At 38.6% G+C, this 26,993-nt stretch overlaps 1 protein-coding gene across 6 annotated transcripts in view; it reads left to right on the top strand.

The window, feature by feature from the left end:
• Nucleotides 1-26,993, top strand: part of pcnt (pericentrin) — a 55,048-nt gene that overhangs the window by 7,439 nt on the left and 20,616 nt on the right. For 3 of the 6 annotated variants that reach the window (XM_084425736.1, XM_084425735.1, XM_084425734.1), the window contains exons 4-31: nt 198-347; nt 766-861; nt 952-2,901; nt 3,081-3,269; nt 3,765-3,860; nt 3,939-4,082; nt 4,833-5,088; nt 5,193-5,272; nt 5,391-5,625; nt 6,382-6,482; nt 6,573-6,684; nt 6,885-7,131; nt 8,986-9,064; nt 9,339-9,555; nt 10,324-10,523; nt 10,764-11,197; nt 13,678-14,281; nt 14,396-14,671; nt 14,815-14,967; nt 17,139-17,285; nt 19,655-19,815; nt 19,974-20,155; nt 20,728-20,945; nt 22,600-22,762; nt 22,885-23,076; nt 23,750-23,982; nt 24,142-24,261; nt 24,782-24,802. In XM_084425736.1, coding sequence (XP_084281862.1) covers nt 198-347; nt 766-861; nt 952-2,901; nt 3,081-3,269; nt 3,765-3,860; nt 3,939-4,082; nt 4,833-5,088; nt 5,193-5,272; nt 5,391-5,625; nt 6,382-6,482; nt 6,573-6,684; nt 6,885-7,131; nt 8,986-9,064; nt 9,339-9,555; nt 10,324-10,523; nt 10,764-11,197; nt 13,678-14,281; nt 14,396-14,671; nt 14,815-14,967; nt 17,139-17,285; nt 19,655-19,815; nt 19,974-20,155; nt 20,728-20,945; nt 22,600-22,762; nt 22,885-23,076; nt 23,750-23,982; nt 24,142-24,261; nt 24,782-24,802 — 7,056 coding nt within the window. The remainder of the gene's footprint in view (nt 1-197; nt 348-765; nt 862-951; nt 2,902-3,080; nt 3,270-3,764; nt 3,861-3,938; nt 4,083-4,832; nt 5,089-5,192; nt 5,273-5,390; nt 5,626-6,381; nt 6,483-6,572; nt 6,685-6,884; nt 7,132-8,985; nt 9,065-9,338; nt 9,556-10,323; nt 10,524-10,763; nt 11,198-13,677; nt 14,282-14,395; nt 14,672-14,814; nt 14,968-17,138; nt 17,286-19,654; nt 19,816-19,973; nt 20,156-20,727; nt 20,946-22,599; nt 22,763-22,884; nt 23,077-23,749; nt 23,983-24,141; nt 24,262-24,781; nt 24,803-26,993) is intronic. The other 3 variants (XM_084425738.1, XM_084425737.1, XM_084425739.1) reach the window with 2 other exon arrangements.

Below are 26,993 nucleotides of genomic sequence, written 5' to 3'. Positions count from 1 at the left end.
AGGGTTATGATTACTTGCTCCAATCACGTTTTTACTTACTCTTCCTGAGGAAGCCTAGATTTTTAGGTGCCAAAAAGTGTTTGTGCTTATTCTGTAAAATGTCACTTATTGTTTGGTGGAGTCCAATTTAGAAATAATATGGTTTTGGAACTTTTTACAGAAACTTTAAAAATACTGTATTTTAATTCTTCACACAGCAATTACAGGCTGCAGTTGAGAAACGGAATGAGATCATATCACAGCTTAGTAAGAACCTGCAGGTGGCGCTGCAAAGCAGAGACCAGGTGCAATTGGAGGCACAGGAGCTCTCGGGTCAGATTCAGGCACTACAACAGCAGCTACAGCAGGTAAACTTCATGCATAAAAAAAAAACAACATCCATTAGTGTATCTCACTCCTGCATTGATTATTCAAATACACCCAATACAATTTTTGTGCTTTTATAAGTGATTTTGTCAGATTTGTACGCCTAAAATGTGTACGTTTGGGGTTGGAAAAGAACAAATAGAGACATGCTAGTTTCTCTTTGACATAAAAAAAAGATAATTAGTAGTGACTTTGCTTTGACTTTGACTTTCCGACAATGCATCTAATCCCTTGAATATTGATGGTCTGATATGACTGTTTGGTCTCATTAATGTCTAAATGAACAAAACCTATAAGTTATTTGTCCCCATTGTGCAACAAATCATTTAATTTTTGTTCTTCACAATAAAACGCAACAGTAAAGGAGTCTAAACAAATGAAATGTAATACTCTTTTTAGGCTAAAGAATATCTACGTAGCAAAAGTCAAGGGTGTGTGGATCCGACCCAGACAGCGCCGAATCAGCTGCATGAACAGTTGGAGGAGTCACAACAGGTCAGGCCACTTGTATCTTTTTAACAGTTAAGCTTGTCAATGAAGCAAAATATGCATTTGTATTAGTAACACAATTCTTCTGTTTTATAGGTGACTAAGGAGCAACAGTGCCTCTTGGCCCAAAAAGAAGCTGAGATCACAGACCTGCAACAGAAATTGTGTGTCATGGAAAAATCCCTCTCTCAGCTTCAACTTGCCTTTACCCAGAGAAGTGCTGATCAATCAGATCTAAGGCTTGACCAACACGGTGGTTTAGATTTATCCAATGTGAGCCCTCTGCTCCCAGAGAACAGTCTTGACTCAAACTCTGAAGCTTTACTGCAAAGCCTTAGAGCTCAGCTAGAGGAAGAGCGTAAGAACAGCCAGCGAGCTCAAGAACAAATAGAAGCGTTTCAGAAGAGGGTACAGAGTCTGGAAGATGAGAAGACCCAGATGGAAGCTCATCTGGCTGCGTTTGTTGAAACACAAGCCCAGGAAGCCCAGCATTATAAAGCAGAGAAAGATGAACTGAACCAAGAAATGGCCAGATTAGATAACCTTGTCAAGGAGCTTCAAAATCGTCTTCACGAAGAGGAGGAGACAGGGCATCATATGCGTTCCAAATATGAAGCTGATATTTCCAATTATGATCTCAGGCTTCAGACTCTGGAGGAGGAAAGGGAGTTGAATGTAGCCCAGCTTGCCGAAGCTCACCAGGCTGCATTTAGGCGCCTGCAGGAGGAGCACTCTGACGAGATCAATCGCATCAAAGAGCTTCTGAACCAGGCCCAAAGTCAACGGTCTGATTCTCATCAAAATGTTTCCAAAGACAATGGTGCAGATGTACCCTGGAACATAGTATCCAAAGAGCACTACAGTGAGGAGACAGCCATTGAGTGTGCTGTGAGAGGCAGCTATAGTTTTGATGTCTCTACAGGGGGTTTCCAGGATGTTTTGATGGAGCGATACTTGGCTTCTGAAGGGCCTCAAGAAAGTTCATTACTTGAAGGGAGTCTGGAGGAACGTAGCCTGATTGAGAACTCTGAGACGTCCAGGTTTGAGCTTGACAGTGAGGTCATATTTCATGCTTCAGATTACCCTAATGTCACATCTGATGGTGATAAGTCAGAGCCAGGACTGCCCGTAGTTTCTGCCATTGATGCGCACCAACCTGATGAAATGTCCTTCAATGATGCTCAGTGGCAAACCTCAACCTCAGCCATTGAAGAGCTGAATGAGAGTGCAGGCACTGTGGACTTGGCTAAAGAGCTTCTGATCCAGCAGTGCCAAGACCTTTCAGAGCAGTTAGAGGATCGGGAACGGCAACTCGAGGTTCTTCAAGAAGAGGTTCGGCGCTCTGCGGAAGAGGTCGAGGAGGCGCGGGAGCGTTGGAGCAAAGCTTCGGAGGAACTTGAGGAAGCTAAGTGGGAGCTGGAGATTGAACGTGAGAAAAGAATTCAGTGCGAGGAAGTTATCAGCCAGAAAATGAATGAAGACAACCTCAAGAATATACTGAGTGACCTGCAGGTTCAAGGCAATGAAAGGATAATGCCACATAACACTGATTCTAATAAGACCTCAATCCCTTTGTCAACAGAGGAGTTGCTAAAGGAACTAAGGGAAGAAAAGGCTCAATTGGTGCTACAGCTCAAACTTCAGCAGCAGCTAGTAAAGGATGTCCATGACCAGAAAGCAGCTGATGACTCTGTAAGTAGTGAGTTTTCCTCTTTGCAAGCTCAGAGAGATGAATTTCAACTTCAGCTGGAGCAACAAAGGGAAAAACACCAAGCTACTTCAGTGCTGCTTGGTCAAAGGACGTTACAGCTGGATCAAGCCGATAGAGAGCTTCAGCAGCTCAAAGCTGAAGTAGAGGAGAAAGCTGGAAGGTTGCAGGACTTGGAGGAAGAGAAGACAGACCTTGAGTCTAAACTAGTGTGCCTTAAAGAGAACCTCACCAATATGGAAGAGGAGAAAGCTACCCTGGAAAGACGTCTTGATGTTTTGGAGGACCAAGCAAAGAGCATGGAGAAGGTTCTAGAATCGGAATTGAAGAACTTCGAGGTTTGAATCTTAATTGCTCTTTTTTTGCTCTTATATATAATGTGAAAGTTGAGTAATAAGAAAGAACAAATGCATACATTTGTGTGCCCTTTGTTTTTTTCAGAATGTGGAAAACCTGGAATATATTATTTATTTGACATGAATGTGATCCTCCAAGTAACTTGTACCTTTATCTTTAGCACCAACTTGAATCAAAGGATGCAGAGCTCAAGGAAGTAAGGGAAGCACAAGAAAAGGCAGAAGAGGAATTCATGGAAAAGGAGAGTGCCTTAAAGAAAGAACTAATCTCAGTCAAACAGAATCTAGAGGAAAGACAGAAACAACATGAAGAGGAGCAGAGAATCCTGGAAGAGAAACACCAGAAAGAGGTGAGTGAAGGTTGTGACAGTCACTGGGGAGAATGTCCATAAAAAATAAAAAAAAAGTAAAAAAGCACTGTCTTGTCATTAAGAGACAAGAAAGTTTCACACTCAAGCCTTTTTGGTCACGCCCCCTAACCTTAAAAAAAGTCTGCCCCCACACACCTACCAAAAAGTTTCATGACCAATTATGAAAATGTAAATAATTATTTTTATCAACCTGCAATGAAAAACACCTGCAGTTGTTTCACTTTGTGTTGCATTTAAAAATGTATAAAAAATCTAGAATAATAGATCAAGACTTTTCTGTTCACAAAATGCCGTCCGCTGAAGAGGTGCTGTTCTACGGCAAGGATCTTCTATATAGGGCTTGTTCAGATGGTGCGAAGCCAATGGTCTGAAGAAGAAATATTCAGAGGGATTGCCGTTTGGAGCGGCTTATAAAGGCAGAGAGCCAACTGCCATGCACGCCCTCAAACGCCTCTTATCTTTCCCTACCTCCAGGTTAAATACTTGAATGTTCGATTTGAGCGGGAACTTTCTGAACAAAGTGCTCATCTGGAAGATGAGCAGAAAAGACAGACCAGCTTGATCAAACAGGTTAAACAACTTACTATTTACCTATTTATTCTAGCCATGTGTATATCACCCATTCATACGAGACCTGTGCTGTACTAGGTCTATGAACGGGAGCATGAAAGGGAGTTGACGCAGCTGGCAGCCCAACAGAGTGAGGAAATTGCCAGACTTAAAGATGAGCTTGTCAGGGATCTTCAAGACGGGCTGGAGGCTGCACACCAGGCTGAGCTACACCAAACACAAGTACCTTTTTGTTTTTGATCTCATTTGATTTTAAATTTCGGGGGATGTTTTGGAATATAAGGCCTGGCATGCTGCAATTTGTTCAAAAGCTTGGGGTCAGTAAGATATATTTTTTAATAAATAAATACTTTTATTCAGCAAATGTGCATGAATTTGATCAAGTCATGGTAAAGATACTTTTAATGATGGTTTTCACAAAAATATTAAGCAGAACTGTTTGTTGATGATAATAAGAAATGTTTCTTGAGCATCAAATCAGCATATTAGAATGATTTCTGTAGGATCATGTGACTCTGTCATCTGAGTTATGGCTGCTGAAAATTCTACTTTGCCATCAGAGGAATAAATTACATTTTAAAATTAAGTTATTTTAAGTTGAAGTATTTCACTGTTTTTACTGTATTTTTTTATTGTAAACAAATGCAGCCTTGGTGAGCATAAGAGACTTTTCAAAAACTTGAAAAATCTTACCAGCCCCAACCTTTTGAACAATGGTGTATATTTTTTAATGGTATATGGAATGGAATTCAGTATGCAGCTACTTAAATTAGTCTTCCATGTAAACATGTAAATGTAAAAAAAGAAAAGCTGTAAATGCCTTTTTCTTGGCCAGTTGCCTACAGCTCTTCAGCAGTATGAGCACAGGAATTCAACAGCTGCCTATTTGTACTGAATTTTTTAATAGCAGTACAGCAGTGTGCTATTCTAAACATACTCATTCCAATTCCACAATTTACTCTCTATAATCAGAGCAAGCACAACCTGGAGCTTGAAGCCTTGCGTCTCAGCCTGACCAACTTGCACACAGCCCAGTTGGAGCTTTCTCAAACCAACATGCAGAAAGATAAGGAGGTGGCCCTCAGTGAGCTGCAGACCATGTTACGAGAGAAATGGGCTCAGGAGAGCGCCATGCTTCAGACGCGCCAACAGTTTGAGCTGGAAAGAGTTCGGGAGCAGAACCGAGAGCAGGAGCAACGAAACCAGCGACTGTACCAACAAGAGATTGGTGAGGGTTTGTCCTGTAGTTTCATTCAAAGTTTATTCTTTTTAGCGTTACTCTAGTACTGTGAAGTATATGTGTGTGAGTGTATTTGTTCATTCACTGTATAGATAATCTGAATCAGGAGTGGGAGAGGAGAGTTTTGGAAGAGAAAAGCTCTGTGGAACAGTTGCAGGGCTGTAAACTGGAGGTGAACTTTTTCTCTTTTAATGGGCTGATATCTTGACCCACTGAAATATTGTTGCTTGCCTAAAATTAAGTGTGAAACAGCCCTGTGTAGTGCAATTTTATTTTTATTTTCTCTGCAGGATCTAAAAGCCAAGTTGCTATCGGAGGCTGAAGAAGCAAAAACTGAACTCCAGAGTCGATTAAATGATGCCCATCATAAACTGAGTGAGACTCAGAAGGCCCTCACTGAGGCTGAAGCAGCTCTGTCTGAGACGCAGTGTAGGCTAGAAGAACTGCAGCGTTCCACAGATCAAGACATCAAGAATCTGGAGAAAGAGCTCAACCAGGCCTTGACTGACAGAGATGCTGCTGCTCGTGAGTGTCTTTTAAACCCCTGTATAAACTAAGCCATATTGGCAGTGATCTGTTTACTTGGAGCATTCGTTTCAGAACCTGGCACATTTTATTGCTTAGTTTGGTTTTAGGCATATAGGAAGGAACACAGAAATCTGAGGTCCAATTTATTACAGGTCGGAGATTGTTTTCAATCAGCCCGAAACAAACTCTGGAGCGATTTGATTGTGGTGAAAAACGCAATGCAACCCAACAGGCCAACAAACCAACAGTATTATAATTCATAATGGGAAATACATTACATAAAGAGCAGCAGTGTCAGATTCTGTGAGTGAAAACAATAGAGTGCCTCTTCATGTTAAAATAAGTAAATGCTCTTCTCGAAACCGGAGCATTGCAAGAATGCTGTCATGAAGAAGCCTTGATTTCCACTCTATGCAATTTCATTAGTTAGAATGGGAATGAAGGCTTGTATACATTTGTATATGTATATATGCGTGTATGTGTAATGACAGCTACAGATAAAGCCACAGTGTCATCTATCAAGATGGATGGAGCAGAACCTCAGAAAGTAAACGTGCACTCTGATCAATGAGAAGACCGTTTTACTAAAATGTGACTTGCATAAATGGCATGCTTTGAAATGTTGCGCCTTGTGAAGTGAACCGAACCAATAAGAAAATACAACTTTGTAACAATTCAAGTCCCTGTTTCAGATCAAACCTAACTGTTCTGAAGGTCTGAGAATGCCCTAAGTTCCCATTCTTTCTCCTGCAGGTGCAGTTGAGGAGTTGATTGTATGTCACAAGGCAGCACTGCAGGAGAAACAGGAACATGCCCGAGCCTTGGAACAGAGAGAAAAAGAGCTGACGCAAGAGGTACCATACAAATCATGCATTTGTTGCAACATAATTGCAATGCAAATGTTTTCTTTTCGTTTTGTACTGAAGCAAACATGTTTGTGAAAGGTTGACCGTCTGCAGTCAGAAAGGGAGGAACTGAAGGCCAGTTCAGAACAGGAGATCTCAAACCTCTGGTCCCAGCTGGAGTGCATGAGAACCAACAGACAGGAGCTCGGAGGCACGCTGGGCTATTTCTCTTTGAGACAATTTCCTCTTTTGAATATCACTATAGGCTTCGGCTGTTGTATAGTTTTACTCATTTATTATTTATAATAGAACAGTTTTATTTTCTTCTGAACTGATGTTTGTGTTTTCAGCCAAGTTACTACTATTCAGTGCTTGCGTGAATTACAAGGAATTGTAATTTTGTCTCTGTAGAGCTGAAAGAGCAGCTGTTAGCACGCTCATCACGGGTTGATGACATTGAGCGACTGAAACAAGAATTCGCTCAGCAGCGGCAGGAAGTCAAAGAACAGAATGAGGCAGAGCTGGAAAACCTCCGCACATATTTCGAGCATAGACTTCAGGTCACAGAAGAGAGTCATCGGGAAGAAATCGCACTCCTGCAGCTGAGCCTCGTAGAGAGAGCTCTTGAGGATTCTGTTCTTCAGACTGGAGATGCAAGGTTTGCTTCTCCATTTTAATATTGATTCTGTAATTTGAAATCTTGGCTTAAAGGTGCTGTATGTAACTTTCACTCTACTAAAGCATACAAATACAATAATATGTTTGCAGATATTTAGGAAACATGCTAAGTTCACATACTCTTTTCTCTGAAAAACACTTCTACAGCCAGTTATTTTACTTTGAAATGTGCGTTTCTAGGCTGGAATGTTTGTTATTGTTTTGGTCTGTGATACTGCACGTTGCCAATTTGCCAATTTTCATTGTCCATTGCGCTCGTTCCTGTTGCGTGTGCTCAAACCGGCAACCTGCGTGAGCCGCGTCGAGTCTGAGGTGCAGGTGGCGGGAGAAACGACCATCTCCGATATTTTGGATGCAGTACAATTTCGACCACTAGTTGTCATTTTTGCATACTGCACCTTTAAGCTTCCATTTACATTTTATCATACAATTGGAAACTATAGGCACCATTTACACCTGATACACCTGGTATGGTCACCTGAGATTGTTGTCTGTATCAAGTGTAAACATGCTAAGCAATGTACAAATGGGGAATAATACAATACCAAGGATTCATTACCAGGGGGGCCCAATCTAGGGCATACAGGCCAAAGTTGGGTCTTTGTTTTGGCCCAACATGCCATTTCACAAGAGGGGGGAAAAAGGTGGAAAAGTGCCATTTAAAGGGTTAGTTCACCCAAAAATGAAAATTGTCATTAAAGGGATACTTCAGGATTTAGCATTAAGCTTTGTATTAGTAGAAAACCTATAGTATTTTCGAATTACCGTGCTTTCCACCATCATATCCCCCTGAGACGAGAGATTTATGTATTTTTTTTGTACGTCATTTTGCGTCATTGGAGGATTTCTTGGCAAGAGGCTAAAGACTACAGCCAGTAGTAGGGGCTGTCCCGCATGTTTTCGTCCCGCATGTTTTCAACCCGCCCATAGAGGGTGGGATCTCACCCACAGAATGTACACATGGTGTCACTGTCAGCCATCTTTTTTTGAAAGCTAAGCTAGCAGGCTCTTCTGTGGAGAAAGCTGAGTAGTAGGAGAAAGCTGAGTAATAGGGGTTACCATCCTCTTTTTCCCGGACATGTCCGGCCGTCGAGATCGTCCAAAATGTCCGGGATTCGGCTTTAGCTTTCTCTGCAGTCGCCATTCATTGTTTACATGTACACCTTTTGTTTCAATCTAACTGAATTCATTCCGATTGGTGAATCTGAATGTAGTGTTTACATGAACGCTAAACAAGTGATCGGTTGATGTGCGTTTTAACATTGCTAAGAAAATTCCCGCTCCTCCGTGAGAGATACGAGACCGGTGCGTCTAGCTCATCAGTAATCACGCCACCGTGTCCTGTCCTTGCCACTTGTCCTGCTCGCCACAGTAAACATAATGAATGGCGACTGTAGAACGCAATCTGTTAATCTTGTTTAATTCTTGATTAATTGTTAATCTTCGGAACACGAAGAACTTTTTGATGAAATCTGAGAGCTTTCTATTGCTCCATTAACAGCTATGCAACTACCACTTTGAGGCTTCAAAAAGGACATAAAGATGTCATAAAACTGATCCATATGAATTGAGCGGTTTAGTCAAATGTTTTTAAGAGACTCTGTCGCTTTATATGATGAAGAGATTGAATTTTGGCTTTAATGTAGAGAATGAGTGAATTTAATTAAAACATCTATAATTTTTATATTGGATATAATGCAATATTTAATGCACTAATTCTTGCAGAACAAAAAAACAAATCATGTGTGTACGCACATACACTCACAACAACATATTACATACAAAATAATGAAACTACATGAAAGGACATAACAAAATATATTGTGTTTTGTAGTTTTCTCTCCGAAGGCAAGAGTGAAGATGACAGGAGTGAAGCTATGGCGGAGATCACAAGACAACTGGAGAAACACAAGGTGAATGTTGTTGTTGGTTTTGTTTTAGTTTTAGTGATTATAAACTTGAACTCAAAATGAACCTAGATTTACTTTCTGTTTGTGTTGTGCATATTCACATTATTTTTAAGAAAAATTCTCTTTCTAATCTTTCATCAAAACACAGAAACTAGCTCCATTTTAATTCACTATCATTGACCAATTTATTAGTAATAGAATGAGTTGGGGACAAACTAATGTGCGTGTGTGCAAGTCCCTGTTCTTTGTGAGTACTTATCTGTGTTTTTTGTTACAGGAGGAGCTGGACTCCCTTCGGGTGCAGTTAGAGGAGAGACACCAGCAGGAATTGGATCAACTGCGGTCCAGAATGACTCTGGTTTATAAAGAAGATCTACTCCAGGCTCGCACTGAGCTCACTGATCGATACTACAAAGACATCGATCAGCTCAACACAAAACACGCCCATGAACTTGAGCAGCTCCGTGCCAAACTCTCAGACAACCATATCAAAGGTGAAGCTTTGTTCAGTGTGTTCCAAAGTGTTTGTCCTTTTGAAAAACCCTGGCAACCACTCCGAACACCTCAGCAACCGCACTTGCACACTTAAGAAAACACCCTAGCATTGTGGAAGCAACTTTTACATGGAAACACCATTCATGGTTTCTTCAGAAAAGACACTAGCGTTGAAAAGTTTGGGGTCAGTACAAATATACATGTATATGCTAAAATATATATCCTTGCTAAAAAAGCATTCATTTCTTTTCTTTTTTTAAATTTGTGTGTATATATATATATATATATATATATATATATATATATATATAATATAATATAATGTAATGTAATATAATATAATATAATATATATATATATATATATATATATATATATATATATATATATATATATAAAATTAATGCTTTTGTTTTTTTTAGCAAGGATCAAAAGTGACAGTACAGACATTTATAATGTTACAAAGATTTTTATTTAAAATAAAAAAGAAAGTCCAAAAAACTGCATTGGTTTTATTTTATCAAAGAATCCTAAAGAAAAACTATTGTAACTTCCACAGAAATATTAAGCAGCACAGCAATGCTAATGATGCTGAAAATTCAGCTTTGACATCACAGGAATAATTATCATTTTGTATAATAAAGGAGAAAATTTTTTTTTTTAAATTGTAATATTTCACAATATTACTGTTTTTAACTGTATTTTTGATTGTGCACAAGAGACTTCCAAAACAATGTTTTAATTTTTTTTTCTCTCTTTCTCATAAGAAATAAACAAGTTGCGGTTACAGTCTGCACAAGACGTAGCGAGGCAGGTGGAAGCTGAGGTGAAGGAGAGGACTCAGCAGCACCAGGCCAAGGTGACCCAGCTGGAAACCCAGCTATCTCAGCTCTCCCTAATGCACTCAGGGGAACTGGAGAAAGTGGCGGAGCAACACCGTGAGCAGCTCAGACAGATGGAGGAGACCGTAAGAATGCGCATAAGACCAGGCCTTTATACTTAAGACAAAAGGGCTTTGGTGAAGATTGTAGCCATAGGCTGGTACCAAGCACTGTCATAAGGCGTAGAAATAGTGGTCATGCTGTTGACAGATGAAACTAATGCTGATTATTATAGACCCTTTAGCAATGCTGTAATACCGTTATCAATGGTGTCTTTATGAAAACGTTTTTTTTTTTTTTTACGCTGTGTTCTCTTCCTTTTAAAGCATCAGAAAGATGTTGCCGAAGATTTGAGGGTGTGCCTTGAGGAGGCACAGAAGGCAGAGAGGAATCGTGCGAGTGAGGAGTTGGCTGAAGAGCAGGCCCGACTGAGGGAGCAACTCCAATTGCAGGCTGAGGAGCGCTTGGCTTCCCAGAGAGAGCAGCTTCAGAGATCTGCCCTGGAAGAGAAAGAGGAGTTTGAGCAGAGGCTTCTAGAGGTCCAAAAGCTCCTGGATATGGAAAGGCAGAGGCTTCAAGCACTGCAAAAGAGTCTGGAGTGTGAAGAGAGCCCTCAGGTGGTGGCGTTGAAGCAGAAACTTCAGGCTCAACATGACAGAGAGATGTGCACTGCAAGGAGTACCATGGCAGCAGAGGTGAAAGAGCTGAACGCTCTACTTCAAGATCAGATGGAGAGCAAGCTACAAGAGGCCCTCTGCAGGTCAGAGACTGCATTACACTGAAACAGCATACAATTTTAATACTATTGGCAAATTCAGTCTTGTGGCCTTTTGTACAAAGCCAGTTTCAGTTTCTACTCTGGTAAGTTCAGGATTAGTTTTAGCAAACTCTGTTTTTTCGGGCTCAAGAAGGTGGCATTGGTTCTTAGTGGGTTTCATTGCTATGGAAACTTGCGCTACACGGCTAACCTGCTCCGGAGCAGGTTTAATTCTGGGTTATTGCAGACCAAAACTCGACCAATCAGCTGAGAGTAAAGATGCAATAAAGCCACTCCTCCTATATATCTCACACCAAATTAAAGCAGTTTATAGTGAAAATATTTTAGAGATTAAATTGCTAATCTTTTGCTGCTAATTATTTATATTATATGAATTATAATTATGTATAATTCATATAATATATTAATGATTAAATTAATTGACAATATTAAACTTTGCTTTTAAAATAAAATAAATATAATATATGCTTTAATATATAAAGCTCTAAAACCGATTGAGAATAAACTTGAGTATTAATTTGAGCTCTTTGTGAAACTATATACCTTATTAGGCCTATTTGTTTGAATCACATGTATTGATATAGTAAACTAATTTATTTTCGCTGCCGTCTCAAACTTTTGCTGCAGCAGCAGTGTTTATTCCTGCCATGTAAATGCTTTTAATTTCATGATTTTTTTTTTCATAATGATCTTCAGCAAACAAGTAAATTGCGCAGCTCTCACAAGAAATGAATCAAACTGACACTCTCCATGTTCTGCGTGATTGGCTATTTGCTGCATGTGACACACTTTCAGCTGCACGTGCTTCAGAGTTAATCGCAAACTCTGGATTAAACCTGAGATGACACAGAACGTTTAACCTGGTGTTGTGAGCCCGTTGTATGGCAAGCCGTTTTAACATTTAATCATTTAAACCGACTAGTCTCTATTTTCATGCTACTAGTACTTATTTTTTAGATACTAGTATCTATTCCATTAAGTACTAGTACTTATTCATTAGCTACTAGTGCTTATTCTTTAGGTACTAGTGCCTATTCTTTAGATACTAGTGCTTATTCTTTAGGTACTAGTACTTATTCAATAGATACTAGTACTTATTCATTAGATACTAGTACTTATTCATTAGATACTAGTTCTTATTTATTAGATACTAGTACTTATTCATTAGTTACTAGTACTTATTATTAGATACTAGTACTTATTCATTAGATACTAGTACCTATTAAATAGATACTAGTACTTATTCATTAGATACTAGTACTTATTCCAATAGTGACTAGTAACTATTCTTTTGTTACTAGTAACAAAAAAAAAAATTTTGCCATTGACTTCTATGGGGATCTGTCATTCAGATATCAACTATTCAGTTCTGACTAGTATGTATTCCAATTGTGACTAGTACATATATATTAGATACTAGTAGTTATTTATTAGGTACTAGTACTTATTTTTTAGATACTAGTACCTATTACTAGATACTAGTATGTATTCAATAAATACTAGTACTAAGTCATTAGATACTAGTACCTCTTAAATAGATACTAGTACCTATTAAATAGATACTAGTACTTATTCATTAGATACTAGTACTTATTCAATAGATACTAGTACTTATTCATTAGATACTAGTACTTATTCATTAGATACTAGTACCTATTAATTAGATACTAGTACTTATAAATTAGCTACTAGTACTTATTGAATAGATACTAGTAACTATTTATTAGATACTAGTATTTATTCCAAATGTTACTAGTAAGACTTGAGAATAAGTTAGTAAATATTTATTTGTAGCATTGTAATTTAAACTTTTATTTATTTGTTTGCTTATTCATCTCCATGTTTGCTGTGCTTTAGTTTGTAGGGCTGGCTGGGCTGCACAATTTGCCCGAATGTATTATTATTATTAACATATTAAAGTAATAAAAATTACTATTATGTTTTACTGTACAATAAAATTGCAATGCTAATATTTGACTCTTAAGTCACATGGTCCCTTCCTCCTCTGAGAAGCTCTTCTCATTACAAGTATTAGAAGATGCTGCATATTGCATTCCCAAATGCATGTTATAAGCAACCTAAACTTAAAAAGGTGGATTTTGTGTGGAATAGGATTTACTGTGAACCGAGCTGCTCTGAGACACTGAAAGCACTCGTGAGCTGCTCGCATGTAAAAACATGGTGCCATGCGTCACTGATGCACACTGTGCACATATTAAAATAATTTGCAGCCTTTGCTTTTTGATCACTTTGAGGTATCCTTTTTATTTTGATTAATTGTGCAGCTTTAGAACAACCCCCCTCTAAGTAACTCTTACTAAACTTCCTACTAACATTTTCTTTTGCAATAAAAATAACACAAATATTTTTATTATTATAACAGAACGATGTACAACAAATGGTGAATGTTTCTGGATGTAGTAAATGTGAACATCAATATTATCTATATGTCATACATGTAGGCACCAAGAAGAGCAGAAACAACTGGAAGAGAAGTTGACCCTTCAAAGAGATGTTGCCCTGGGTCAACAGAGAGAACAGTATGCCGTGGAGCTGCAGGCCCAGAAAACACTCCTGGACCAGCGAGCTGTACAATTACAGGATCTTGAAAAGGAGTGTCAGGATCTCAAAATACACCACCTGGAGGAACTGGAGTCCCTGAGGACCAATCACAAGACAGCCTTAGAGACCTTGGAGATGGAACTTACAAATAAACACAAGGCGGAGCTCGACAAATTAGAGGCCGTCTTTCAGGAGACCAACCTGGCACAGCTTGAAGCTCAAGAGGCGGAGCTTCAGGCACGACACAAACAGGAGAGGGAGGAGCTTGAGGAGAGGCTGATGGCAAACATGGATACACTGGAGAGCTCATACTTGAATGAAATTCAGGCAGTACGGGATGAGAAGGATAGAGAACTGCGTGACCTTCAAGAACACTATACTCGAGAGATTGAGAGAGTGAGAAAGGAGGAGCAAACCATCCGAGAGGACCACAGGAGGGAGCTTGCTAAAGTCCATATGGATAAGTTCAATGCCATGACAAGAGAATTGCATCAAGCCCATCAGGTGAGCACTGTAATGGAGGGAAACATCAAAAATGCTACAATTTTTAAGTTTAGTTAATTTGCCATGTATAGTTTTTGCAGGAGCAACATCAAGTGTGTTAACTTGCTTATGCAGGCGGAGATGTCTGAAGCGGTCTCCTCTCAGAGGGCTGCTCTGGATGATGAGCATCTTTCTTCTCTGGAAGCTCTTCAGCAGCAGGTAGTTGCTTTAGAGAAGCAGCATAACGCCGCCCTTCTGGAGATCACTGATATTGCCACCGCAGAGAAAAAGCAACATGCGCAACAACTGGATGAGCTGGCCACTCAACATCAGCAACAACTGGATGAGCTGGCCACTCAACATCAGCAACAACTGGATGAGCTGGCCACTCAACATCAGCAACAGCTACAGGTGAGTGTGTTCGGGAAGAAAAGAGTATGTCATTTCGTTTAGATTTGTTCAGCCTTTAGCATGGATTTAGCATGGATGGGTCTTGTTTTGAACTGTAAGAAGATAAGAGCTTCTTACCTTAGCTCTTCCTCTTTGTTGCTCAGGAGTTAAGGGTAGTGTCAGCCAGGGAGTTGGAGACTCTTCGTAGGGAATTAGAGGAAGAAGCGTCAAGGCAACGGCTCCACTTCCTGGAAGAGGCAGAACTTCTCAAATGCAAGTCTGAGGAGCAGCTGCAGCAGAGAATTGCACAGTTAAAGGTGAGAGGAGGAGGTGTTAGTTTTAGAGTAGCCATATCCTTCGCTACTATTTCCCGATAAAGTGTATGTTTATTGGTCATGGTTTCTTGCACCAAAAAAAAGTTTTTTTTAATGTTCTATACAACAACCAACAGGGTTCCCGCAAGGCATTAAAAAGTCTTAAGACTTAAATTAGAATCTCCTGATTTTAAGCCCATTTAAAAATTCTCAAATATTTGTATTTTTTCTGCTAGGCATTCAATTTAGAATGAGGTCTTAAATCTGATCGAAAAATATATATGCTTTTAAGGCTGTGTAGCATCAAGTCTTTGGAAGTACCCAGTTCGCAACTTCACTGTCGGGGAGGGTGAGTCACTTGCGAGAAGAGAGTGGGCAAATTCGAGCAAAATGGGGAAGTGCACATTTAACTCTCATTGGCTTGAAGATGACCAGTTTCTGAGATTGTTGGCGTGAACTAATGTCAGTTCTCCGCTGTACTGCGATCCAATGCTTAATACAGCTCAGTGATTGGATTAAAAGAGTTTATTCTCATGTATAATGTGGAGAAAGGTTTATAACTGATCACAGAACCGTTCATTCCAGCCACGGCAGCCAATCACCACTCCGATTTAACGCATATACCTCCCGTTGGTTAAGCTTTGCTTTTTAAACCGGGAGAATGAAGTGGCTCCAAAAAACTAAAAAATAACCACTTTTCCCTTACTAATAAACTTAATGAGTACTACAGTTGTTTTAATTAATGTGCAACCTGTGCATATCTATTAAAATAATCAAAAGATCTTAGAAATGTGTTTTAGGGTTTCATGACTCTTCAAACGCATTGTATTAGCAAAATCCAGTATCGATCGACCTCGAATTCCGATGTATTATATTGGTACATAAATCAATTTCAGTACATATGTTCAGTTCAATATGTATATTGATTTAAAACAATATGTCTTGAGTATTTTAAACTTTATTTTTGAATGTGTCCCTCAGCCTGTTTAATTAAAGTGTTATTTTAGTATCATTGATATATTATTGTAGTTTATATTAATATTTTGAATTAGATGTTCATGATTATATTTTCTGTTTTCATTTTTATTTACTAAACTAAATAAAAATGAGAAATGTTGGAACTAGCTGAAATAAGTTTAACATGATTTTTGTGTGTGTGTGTGTGTTTCATTCATAATATCCCTGTATTAAATAGACATAATCAGGGCAAGTTCAGAATCAACATTGTTTAATAACCAATCTTGGAATAAAACAAAAGGGGAACATGGTACTTATTAATTTCGATAAATTAAGGCCTTTAAATGTCATAAATTCAAAATGGTTAATTGGGTGTTTAAGTAATATTCATGAGAAACAATAATCTACTTCTCTACACTTAAAAAAACTTTAATAGGCAGTAACTGTAAACATTGGCAAGAAAGAGTATGGCTCATTTTACTTACAAGCCTGCTTCTCACCCCAACTTATTAAATCAGTATTTATTCATCATATTAAATGTGACTCGGACAAGAAAAAAATAGCTTTTTATAATTTTTCAAAATGTTTCCTTCGACTTCGTTCTTGTTGTCATTATTGCTGTGACCGTATGGTTCAGTATGAGAAAGTGTATTTGCTACTCTCACAAACACAGTTATAAACAATAGCTGAGCTTATTGGGGGAGGGAGTTAACATCTGGAGTTGAGGGACGGTCCACTCTAAGCTCAAATTAATACTAATCCCCACCGTGTACTGTACAATATACACAGTAAACCTTTTCTCTGGATCGGACGCTGTCAGACTTTTGCATTTGACCTTGTAGAGCTGTTCTCTAGCTCAAATCTCTCTCTGCACATGGACTTTCTGACATTTTACACTGGTTGGTCTGTCAGTTGGCCTCTTTCCCTTTTGGAGCATTAGAGAGGTCCTCTGACAGCATTAATCCTACAGATGGGAGGAAGTGTAGGGACACGTGAGTGATTGCTGACTGAATGTGGATGTGAGGTTTGTGTGGGGCTTTTTTGTGTCAATGATCATTTTATTTTTGTTCTTTATAGAGATCACTGGGTAAATTTGATCCATTACATTCAGATAATTTGGCTTATGTTTGTTTGAGGGGAGAGTGTGAGGCTGAGAGTGAAATGTGAGTCATTGTTTTTCTGCAGTGTTGCCCATGACGTGTATGTGTGTGTTTCAGGAGGAGAGTGACCAGGAAAAGGCTGTTGCTCTTGAGGAGCTGGAAAGGGCTTTAAGACAGCAACATGAGCAAACTGAACTCGCCTACAGTGACAAGATGAGCCAACTTACTGCACAACTACAGCAGCTGGACACTGTAGTGTCACAGGTACAACACCCAATCAGTCAACTCGTCACACAGCTACAGCAAATGAGCAGTCAGCTCAGTGTAGCATTAATATTTACTTAACATTGAAGGAGTGATTATTTGAAATATTAAAGTGTCAGTATTAAATAATTAAAATAATATTGAACAAAGAAAGACAAGACAAGCAATAGAATATAATACTTGAAGTTTTTCAGTGTTCCTTTATTTTGTATATAAAGGCTGGAATACACTACACACATTTTGCACAGATTTTTGCCCTGGTTTAGTCTGGATAAGTTGATGCTAGTTGACAGATTTCATAGTAAATCAAGTAGTGTATGATGGGCACACAGACTTTGAGTCCATCCAGTCAGAGTATATCAGATATTTTGAGCTGATTTTAGAACACTCATTGGTTTCATCTGACTGACTTCTAGCAACAAGGTGCACGTTTCTGCGCACGTTTGATGTTTTTGCTATGACTTAAAGTCTGGTAAGTGTTGTGTATGATACTTAGTCATTTAGGGTATTATGCCCAGCTGTTCTCTGCAACCATTTACAAATTCGGCAAGTGTATGATGCTTAGTGTTTTAAAAATCTGTTAAAATCAATTTTTTTTAAAGTTGTGTAGTGTATTCCAGCAAAATAGGAATTATAATAAAATAGAATCATTATTTAAATTTGTATGTAGTAGTAATATTATTAATAATAACAAATATAGAATTTTTTACATTTTAGCATTGATATTAGGTGGGACGCCAACAATGGGTCTTGGTCACATGACTTAATCAAAGCAGGGCTTAGAGCTAAATAAATATAAATATATAAATCAATAAAAAAATTCTTCTTCTTCTACTGGGCCAGTGGTTCAAATTTGAACTTGCCCTGCCAAATTCTTCACTGGTTCCACCACAAAAAAGTAATAAATGCATAAATTACAACAGTTATTGTTTTCATGGTGTTTGACCCATGTGACTTTTATAAATAGAGAATTGTGAAATTTCACTGTTATCTGAAATTTGAAGTAATAACTATTTCAATTTTGATATCACAGCAAAAAACTACTAGCCTTACTAATATAAAACTTTAAATATTATTAAAAACAAGTAAACAGTCAGTAATACAATAAGAACAAAGAATAGCACAAATAAATACAGCAGAGCAAAGATGCAAATAGATGGGAAGATCTAACAGTAGTCTTCTAGTACAGAAATTAAATAATCAAATGTAAAATAACAGCATTCAGTTAAGACCAGTAAGTGATTATTATTATTATTATTTTTTTATTTTTTTATTCTTTGTGCTGTGTTTGATTAACATTAAAAACACAGACAGCATCAGGTATATTCGGCCTCTGTCACTTTAAGACCTGGATCCCATATAGTGTTACACAGTTTTATTTTTCATTTGTTTAAGTTCACTTAAGACCGACTATGTTTATGAGATACTCGCCAAGACGGGCATTTTAATTTTGTGTGAATTTGTCCACTCAAGCGCAAGTAACCGTGAAGGAGAACTCAACTCATTATTTGTGTGCTGTCTGAGAAGCGGCTTTCTGGACATGCACTTCGGATGTGTGCGCACGCAAAACTTCTCACACAGCACGCAAGTACCAAATTGAGTTCTCTTTTGCGTCGTCTTGTGCTTGAATATTAAAACTAGCAAGGCTTAAAAACATGTGCAAATGCTGAACTTTCACTACGATGCAGCACAGGCCCGATTGGGCAAGTGACCGCTCCGTGAACTGTCCCGAGTGACGTTCATGCTGACCCCGAGCCATCGGGCAGTCCTTATTGTCGAGCCCTGTAAAAAGAGGTTTTACAGAATCCAGGCTTTATTCATCTGTCTTTCCTTACAGTTGAGGTGCTATTTTAAGGAGGGGTTTCAGATACTGGTACACATTAATCTTTTACATAAGTGGTGGGTGGAAATGTTAACAAAGGGCCTAGGTAAGCTTTGGAAGAGCTGTTTTTTTTGTTTTGTTTTTTTATCAAATTTTTTATTATTTTTTTGGGTAGAGCTGGTTGTTATGGTTACATCTTTGCATGCTGGTGGTGAAATACGCCACACATTCTTACAGGAGCCTTATTTAAATGCGTGCTACATTGTCTCATCTGCTTTTGTGGCTGTTTTCCCCTCTTTTCCCTCTTTTTGGCTTTGAACAGCTTGTCTTGTTTGAGCCTGAAGGATTCGTAGGTTCTGTAGTACTACGGGAGCAACCACAGACAGGAGTTGTCTATTTACTTTGGCAGAAAGCTTATTTTATGATGCTTCTAGACATTAACCTCTTCCTCATTTGTTAGTTGCATTGACACCTCTCAGGCAAACACTTTGTTGCCTATGTGATGACTGTTTTCCTGTCTGTGGCGTCTCTCTTGCCTATTTCTCAGCTGCGATCGGAGGTGAGCGGGCTGCAGGTGGAGCTAGAGGGCAAGCGGGCAGAGATGGACACGCTGGAGACTCTCCTGCAACGCAGAGACCGGGAGAACCAGGAAGGAGACAATCTACTGGCCATGCTCAGAGCAGACCTCAACACGGCCACACAGGAAAGGTCAGCTGACCCGCAGAGATGCGAAAAGAGGGATTTTGGGGAAACTTTAACTGACAGTCTGCATACTGTTTTATTTTTGTATTTTTGTATTTTTTTTAAACAACCTTGTTTTCATGTTTTTAGCTGATCATTTAAACATTTATTTTTGACCTTATCAGACAAGACCTGCAAACAGCACGTGACAAACTACAGCGGATGCTCATAGAGATGCTTCGGATCACCCTGGCAACGGATGAGCACATAAGCCGCAAGTTAGGAGCTTGTGTATCAGGTGGTCAGTCTGGAGACAAAACACCCAGCTCAATGACCGCTAGGAGTAGCCGTGATTCACATGAAACGGGTACGTTTCTTTGAGTTTGCTGGATGAAAAATCTGTATTGATCAATGACTATTAAAACATAAGTTCAGAATGTCTTCCAGGTTTGTGGAATTGCACACACAGACCAGCCACTAGTCATGTGCCTATCACTGAAAACTGACCCACAGCATTTGATCACTGGATTTACAGGAAGTGTTTCACTTTAAGAAGTGTTTTCTCTACATTGCGTATCTAATCATATCTAAACTTCTGACTAACACATACATTTTTAATTGAATTATCACTAAGTCTTTGGTCGGATTTTGTCTTTCAAACACATTAAAATGTACAAATTAATGATTAAAAATAAATTAATTCAAATATATACATATAAAAATGTATAAATATATACATATAAATATTTTATGATGGCAAATGAGACTAAATTACATGCTTGCACACAGTTGCTAAAATTAGCATTTATTTTGCACCATCTTAATATTTGGAAGGAAACCTTTGGCTAATAATGTTCCATTATCGTTTAATATTTGTTGTTGACTCTCAAACGGATTTTAACAATGAATTTATCGGTCTGTTTTTTGTTTGTTTTTCAGGAGAGGTGATTGGCACGGAGGGAGAGGCTGATTGTAGTGTGTGGTCTTCAGCTGTGGACGAGGGGTTGGAGTTGTCTCAGAGGCTGTGTGAGAGTGTGTTCTCTGGGCCGGAGGGGGAGATGGAGGCAGATGGAGAGGAACTCATGCTGGGATCCTGTACACGTCTGCGCACCGCTGTGGATAAACTACTGGAGCTGCTATCTGAGTCCTCACAGCAGGTGCCGTGCTTAGAGACACTTCCCTGTCCTACCCACTTCTGACTTTTGCTGAATTTGCATACTGTTTATTGTGTAGACAGAGTAACTAATATTTGTGGCCACAAGCATGTGGAAGTGCAATGCTAGGGAGGAACAGTTAGTGATCCATTATATTTATGCACATGTATGTGCACTAAATGGTTTGTCATCAGTTTTGTGGCATTTCCTCATGCTTTAATTTAAATAAACTTATTTCCAGCTTAGTATGAGAAAATCTTTTCAATGAAAATCTTAAATGAAGATCGCAGAACTCCAGCTTACTTGTCTGTTTTCAGATCATCCGCGCTTCTTCAGAAGTGTAGAAAGCGCATATGGTTGCCAGATACTATTGAAAAGACCGGGTAGAAAACGTGCTCTTTTAACAGAAAAGCTCTTCGAAAAGTTTTTTTATTTTTTTACGCATTTCAGTTTCGGCTTTTTTTTGTCAACGATATTGCATGTGTTGATAGTCACAGTTATCGTTTAATGACGTGGGTGTAGGGCTGGGCGATATGGCCAAAAAAAAATCACGATAATTTTTTTTTATATCAGTCGATTTCGATAATTATCACGATAAAAGTCAAATCTTTATTTCTTTCAAGTTTAAAGGCAGATTTTTGCTCCTAAGTGAAAGTTGTAGAAACCAGAGCGTTAATTGTGGTTTTAAACTACTCTTTATTGTCAGAACATATCAGGACAAACACTTGCCATACTGGTGAACATTTCACAAATCTGAGGTAGAACATTCAAACATTTGTCATTTTTCCTTAACAAAATAAATATCTTTATTGAACAATTAATTTCTTAGTTTCATGGAAATTAACACTGGTGACAAAATATTTTATTTTATTTTTTTGACAAAATTTGAGACCCCCTTCAAGATAATATATCAGTTATAATATATATAAGATAAAATATCAGTTTTCAACTTTAATATTTAAAAATTGTAATATTTAAATGTATTCCTGTGATGGCAAATCTGAATTTTCAGCAGCCATTGCTTCAGTCTTCAGTGTCACATGATCCTTTAGAAATCATTCTTATATGCTGATTTGGTGCTCAAGTAACATTTCTTGTTGTTATAATGTTGTTCTGCTTAATGTTTTTGTGGAATCAAAAATCACCCCCCCCCAGAAAATTCAGAATCTATTTGAGATGATAGAAACTTTTGTAACATTATAAATGTTTTTACTATCACAGTGTTATTTTAGTTTTTATATACTATTACTTGTTTATATTTTCAGATTTAATGAACTTTTTAGTAATTCTTTAAAAAAAAAACACTATTTAGGTTTAATTTATCTTTGTTTTAGTTTTTATTTATTTCCAATTAGTAATCTTTAGTGCCTAAACTTAGTTTAGTTATTTACAACAAATGTTTTTAATAGTTTTAGTTTACAGTAACAACCTTGCTGTCACTTGTGATGAATTTAAAGCATCCTTCCTGTATAAAAAATAAACAATCCTTGAAAAAAACAAAAACTGGCCTCTTTTGAACGGTAGTATTTGAGATTCAGACCATAATTCAATATGATAATATGATGGATTTGAACAAGTTCTTTTTAGGAACTGTTTAACCCATATTCCCATTAACCCATATGTCTGTCTTTTCTCTCTTTGTCTTTTTCTGCTGTAGTTGGAGCAGATGTGTGGTCTGCAGGCCGTACTAAATGAGCAATTCAGAGACGGAGGTGAGGCCGGAGCATCTTTGCTGTTTCAAAACTCTCAGCTCTTGGAGCAGCTGGATCGTGAAGCCAGTCTGAAGAGCCAACTACAATTGGAGCTGCACAAGGCCGAAGGTCAGGACTTTCATGTTTATGGTCTGTTTATGAATGTTTAATATTTGTGTATCCCTACTTCAATGTCATTCGCTTTCACAACTTATTTGGTCTCTTGTGTGCATTTATATGTGTGGCTCTAGGTTTGATGGAAGGCTACATAGCTGAGAAAGCCATTTTGGAGGAGGCGCTTCAGCAGAAGGAGACGCAGGAGCAGCGTCTGGCAGAGGAGCTGGAGAGCACACGCATCCAGCTGCAGCAGCTCAACGAAAATCATGCCCTCCTCCTCCGTCAGAGAGAAGCCCTGACGGCCAGCCTCGGAGACACGGAGAAGGGTGAGAGAGGAAGGGGTGTGATTTCGTTTAAGATGACGTGCTTTAGTTTAATTCCCAGATTGAATTACATAACATGCAGTTATGTAACATTTTGTTTTGTCATTTGGTTCATGCCGAATTGTCATGGTCTGTTAAATATGCGTGTTACTTTGCACACAGTGAAATTTTAAGGTTGTGTGCTTATGATGGAAGGGTTTAGTTTCATCCTACAAATTCTTTCTGCTCTGTAGGCTTCCTCGACGCAGAGGAAGAGACAGGTTTGTGATGATAATCTGCGGCTGACGTAAATGTTTGAGTTGAGAAAATAATAACTGTACATTTTTGGACACTAAATGCATCCATTTCAGATGAAGTTTGCAGTTTATTTATGTTTTAATTTGTCGTTTATTAATGCTCTTGCTTATCCTGTGATCTTTTTTTGCAGTCTAACTTGTTCTAAACCTTTGGTTTTGAAGGTCCAAGTACTTTTTAATTTTCCTTATGAATCTTTCTTTGCCAATTTCTTCTCGATCCAGTTTGCTGTGCTTTTATTTGTGCATTGAGAATGCACAAATGATCCGGAGCTCCTGTGCATGTTTGCATCTTAATTTGCATTTGCAGTTTGTGTGAGTTTTGTTGACATGAGATCTGTTGTTGCACGTTTTATTCATTGGTCCTCCTGGGCTCTGTGCAGCTCTGCTAGCGGAGGCTGAGCGTCTGGGGCAGGAGTGTGTGGAGGTACAGCGGCAGGCGGAGAAGGACTGCGGTGGGTTGGCGTCCCGTCTGCAGATGCTGGAACAGGCCCTGGAGGAGCAGGAGAGCCGTGGACATCAGCTGGAGGAACAGCACCGTCTGCAGACTGAAGACCTGCAGCAACACATTGATGCTCTGGAGAAACAGCTCAAACATAACCGCCAGTTCATAGATGTAAGTGTTTCCAACAGTTTGTCTGAAGTTCTTTGTACCAAAACTATTCACTCTTTGTCTGGTGCTGAGAGAAAAATGTGAATATTTTATACTTTATTTCATTTCAGTCATGTCAGACTTGGTGTAAGCTTATGCAAATAAATTACTATGCTCGTACAGGAACAAGCAGTGGAACGGGAGCATGAGAGAGATGAATTTCAGCAGGAAATCAAGAATCTGGAAGCTCAGCTAAGACATCCATCTAAAGGACACGCAGGAGGGGACAGCAAGGGTCAAAGGGTAAGGGGCAACGTCTAGAACTTTAGATGTGTCATTGTCTGAACAGTCTATAACCGTTTTTTTGTGAATATTGGATAATCTGACGAGTATGCGAGCAAATTTTTTTGTTTTATTATATCTTAATGTAATTTATTCCTGTGATGGGATGGCAAAGCTCAATTTTCAGCATCATTACTCGTCACATGATCCTTCAGAAATGATACTAATACGCTAATCTGATGCTAAAGAAAACTTTCTTTTCGAAGGTTGTGCTGCTCAATATTTTTGTGGAAATTGAAAGTGATGCTTTTTTCAGGCTTCTTTGAATAGAAAGCATTTTATAAAATAAAATAAAAAGTTTAATTTTTTTTTAAAACTTTAACTTTAAGCAAAATTTTAAAAACTCACTACCCTTCTGTACCAGATTGCTCACATACTCTTTGTGACAGAAGCTATAACCTTTCTGATTCTCTGACATCTCTGAATGATTTGAAGGTTTTCATATAGATGCTTTTTTTTTCTCCCTAACTGAATGATGTAGATTGAGGACTTGGTTCTTCAGGTATGTTATCCAGATGTAGTCATTAATGTGCTGGGCTTGTAGCAGATATGCATGGCTTATGCAGCGATTAAAGTAGTAGAGCATGTGATAGTTATTTTGTGTTACGTTGTCTTGCTTTTCAAACCTTTTTTCAGCAGATATGCAGTACATCAGTTGCATCTGTAACTCATGTTATTGTTTTTTTCCACTTTCATCCACCCATTGAAACTCAAACACATGCTTATCCTCTCCTCTCAAATGTCTTTGCTTACTTTGCTTACGTCCATCTTGGCTCATCTTTATCTGTTCCTTTTATGATTGTCTTGTCGCCCCTTTAAAAGTCTCCATCCTTGGCAAAACTGTTGTTTTATTCACTTATATTCCCACATGACCTTTTTTCCTGCCAGTGTAAATACATTTTGTTAGAGGTCACACTGGTGCCACCACTACTTTGCCCAAAGCCTTTTATTAAAAATGAAAAAAGTGAAAATTACCACTGTGAAATTACCACTATAACCAGTAAGTGGCTGCAGAAGAGCACTTGTTGACTTATTCGCCATTTACACTCCCTGGTTTTGCTTTTGAATTTACATTTAGACATTATGAAATCACTATTATAAAATAATCAATGCATCAAGAAATCATTTTTTTATTTTTTTTTTATTAAAGGAGGCAAGAAGTTTTTTCACCCAAAAAATCTTAATTGCAACTGAATTACACAAAGCAAGTAATAAGTGCTCCTTTTATAACCACTGAAGCTGTCGATCAGTATACTATAGAGCAGTGGTTCCCAATTCCAGTCCTCGTGACCCACTGCTCTGCACATTTTGTAGGTCTCTCTTATCTGACACAGACTACGTTTACATGCAGCCAATAACCCGTTCAAAACCGGGATATTAGCAATAACCCGGTCGCGCACGGCCATGTAAACACCGGCAAAAACCCGGATATGCTCATATCCCGGTTTTTAAAAACCCGGATATTACCCCTGGGGTACCCCTTTTCTAACCCGAATATTTGGTCATGTAAACGCGTATCTGCATATGCCCATCAAAAGGAACATTGATTTGTGTTCTGCGCATGTTCTATTCGCAAGGAATCTTGGTCTTTTGAGTAGAGACGGCGCATACAAAAACCCGCGTGCAGTATACCGGAAGTAAACAAGAAGTAGAGGTTAACATGGCGAGACGCAGCACAGCACCACACTTTTGGAGCGAGGAGGAAAGCGCAAACAAAGGAGATCGCTATCTGCCCCGAACTATTCATTATCCGGGTGCTGCTGCTGTTGTTTATGTCTTTGGATACAGGAAGAAGAATTGGAAATGACGCATATTGCGTCTTAAGGTTGTCCGTACGTCCTGACGCTAACCGTGCGTCGCCGTTTACATCGGGATATTGCCAACTGATTACAAATTCCATGTATACAGGAGTAACTCTCTCTGCTCACGCATGTAAACGGGTTATTCCGAATGTTTCAGAAACCCAAATAGTGACCCTAACCCGACCATAACCCGGATATTGGCTGCATGTAAACGTAGTCACACTCAGTTCAGTTCATGGAGTCTCTCCTAATGAGCTGATGATCTGGTTCAGGTGTGTTAAATAAGGGAGACATACAAAATGTGCAGAGCAGTGGGTCACGAGGACTGGAATTGGGAACCACTGCTATAGAGTACTATAGATACTGTATAGAAGAACAATGGTAAATTTAATAAGGTTAGGATATTTAAATTTTTCCCTGTAAAAATTAGGTTGTTAAACATTACTTTTGTTAAAGGGTTAGTTCACCCAAAAATAAACATTTTCTCATCATTTATTCGCCCTTATTTTGTTCCAAACCCATAAGACTTTTATTCATCTTCGCAACACAAATTAAGATCTTTTTAAAATCTGAGAGATTTCTGTCCCTCCATTGACACAACTATCAAGCTTGTTCGCGCAACATCCGCTCTCGCATCTACAACACTGTTGAGCGCACGTTGGAGAGTAATATTTTGTTAATAAAATGGTAAAAAAAAAAAAAAAATTGTGCGTGTGCAAACAAAGCACTCGCGTAAAGTACTTTCTGGGCCTTGAAAGTGGTAGTTGCGTAGCTGTCAATGAAGGGACAGAAAGGAAAGCTCTCAGATTTCATTAAAAAGATCTTCATTTGCGTAAACGAAAGTCTTGCGGGTGTGGAACAACATGAGGGTGACTTTAATAAAAGTTAATT

The sequence above is a fragment of the Rutilus rutilus genome (assembly GCF_951802725.1).
Source record: "Rutilus rutilus genome assembly, chromosome: 12".
Lineage (NCBI taxonomy): Eukaryota > Metazoa > Chordata > Actinopteri > Cypriniformes > Leuciscidae > Rutilus > Rutilus rutilus.
Note: the sequence above shows the minus strand (reverse complement) of the source record. Positions and strands in the feature narration are given on the sequence as shown.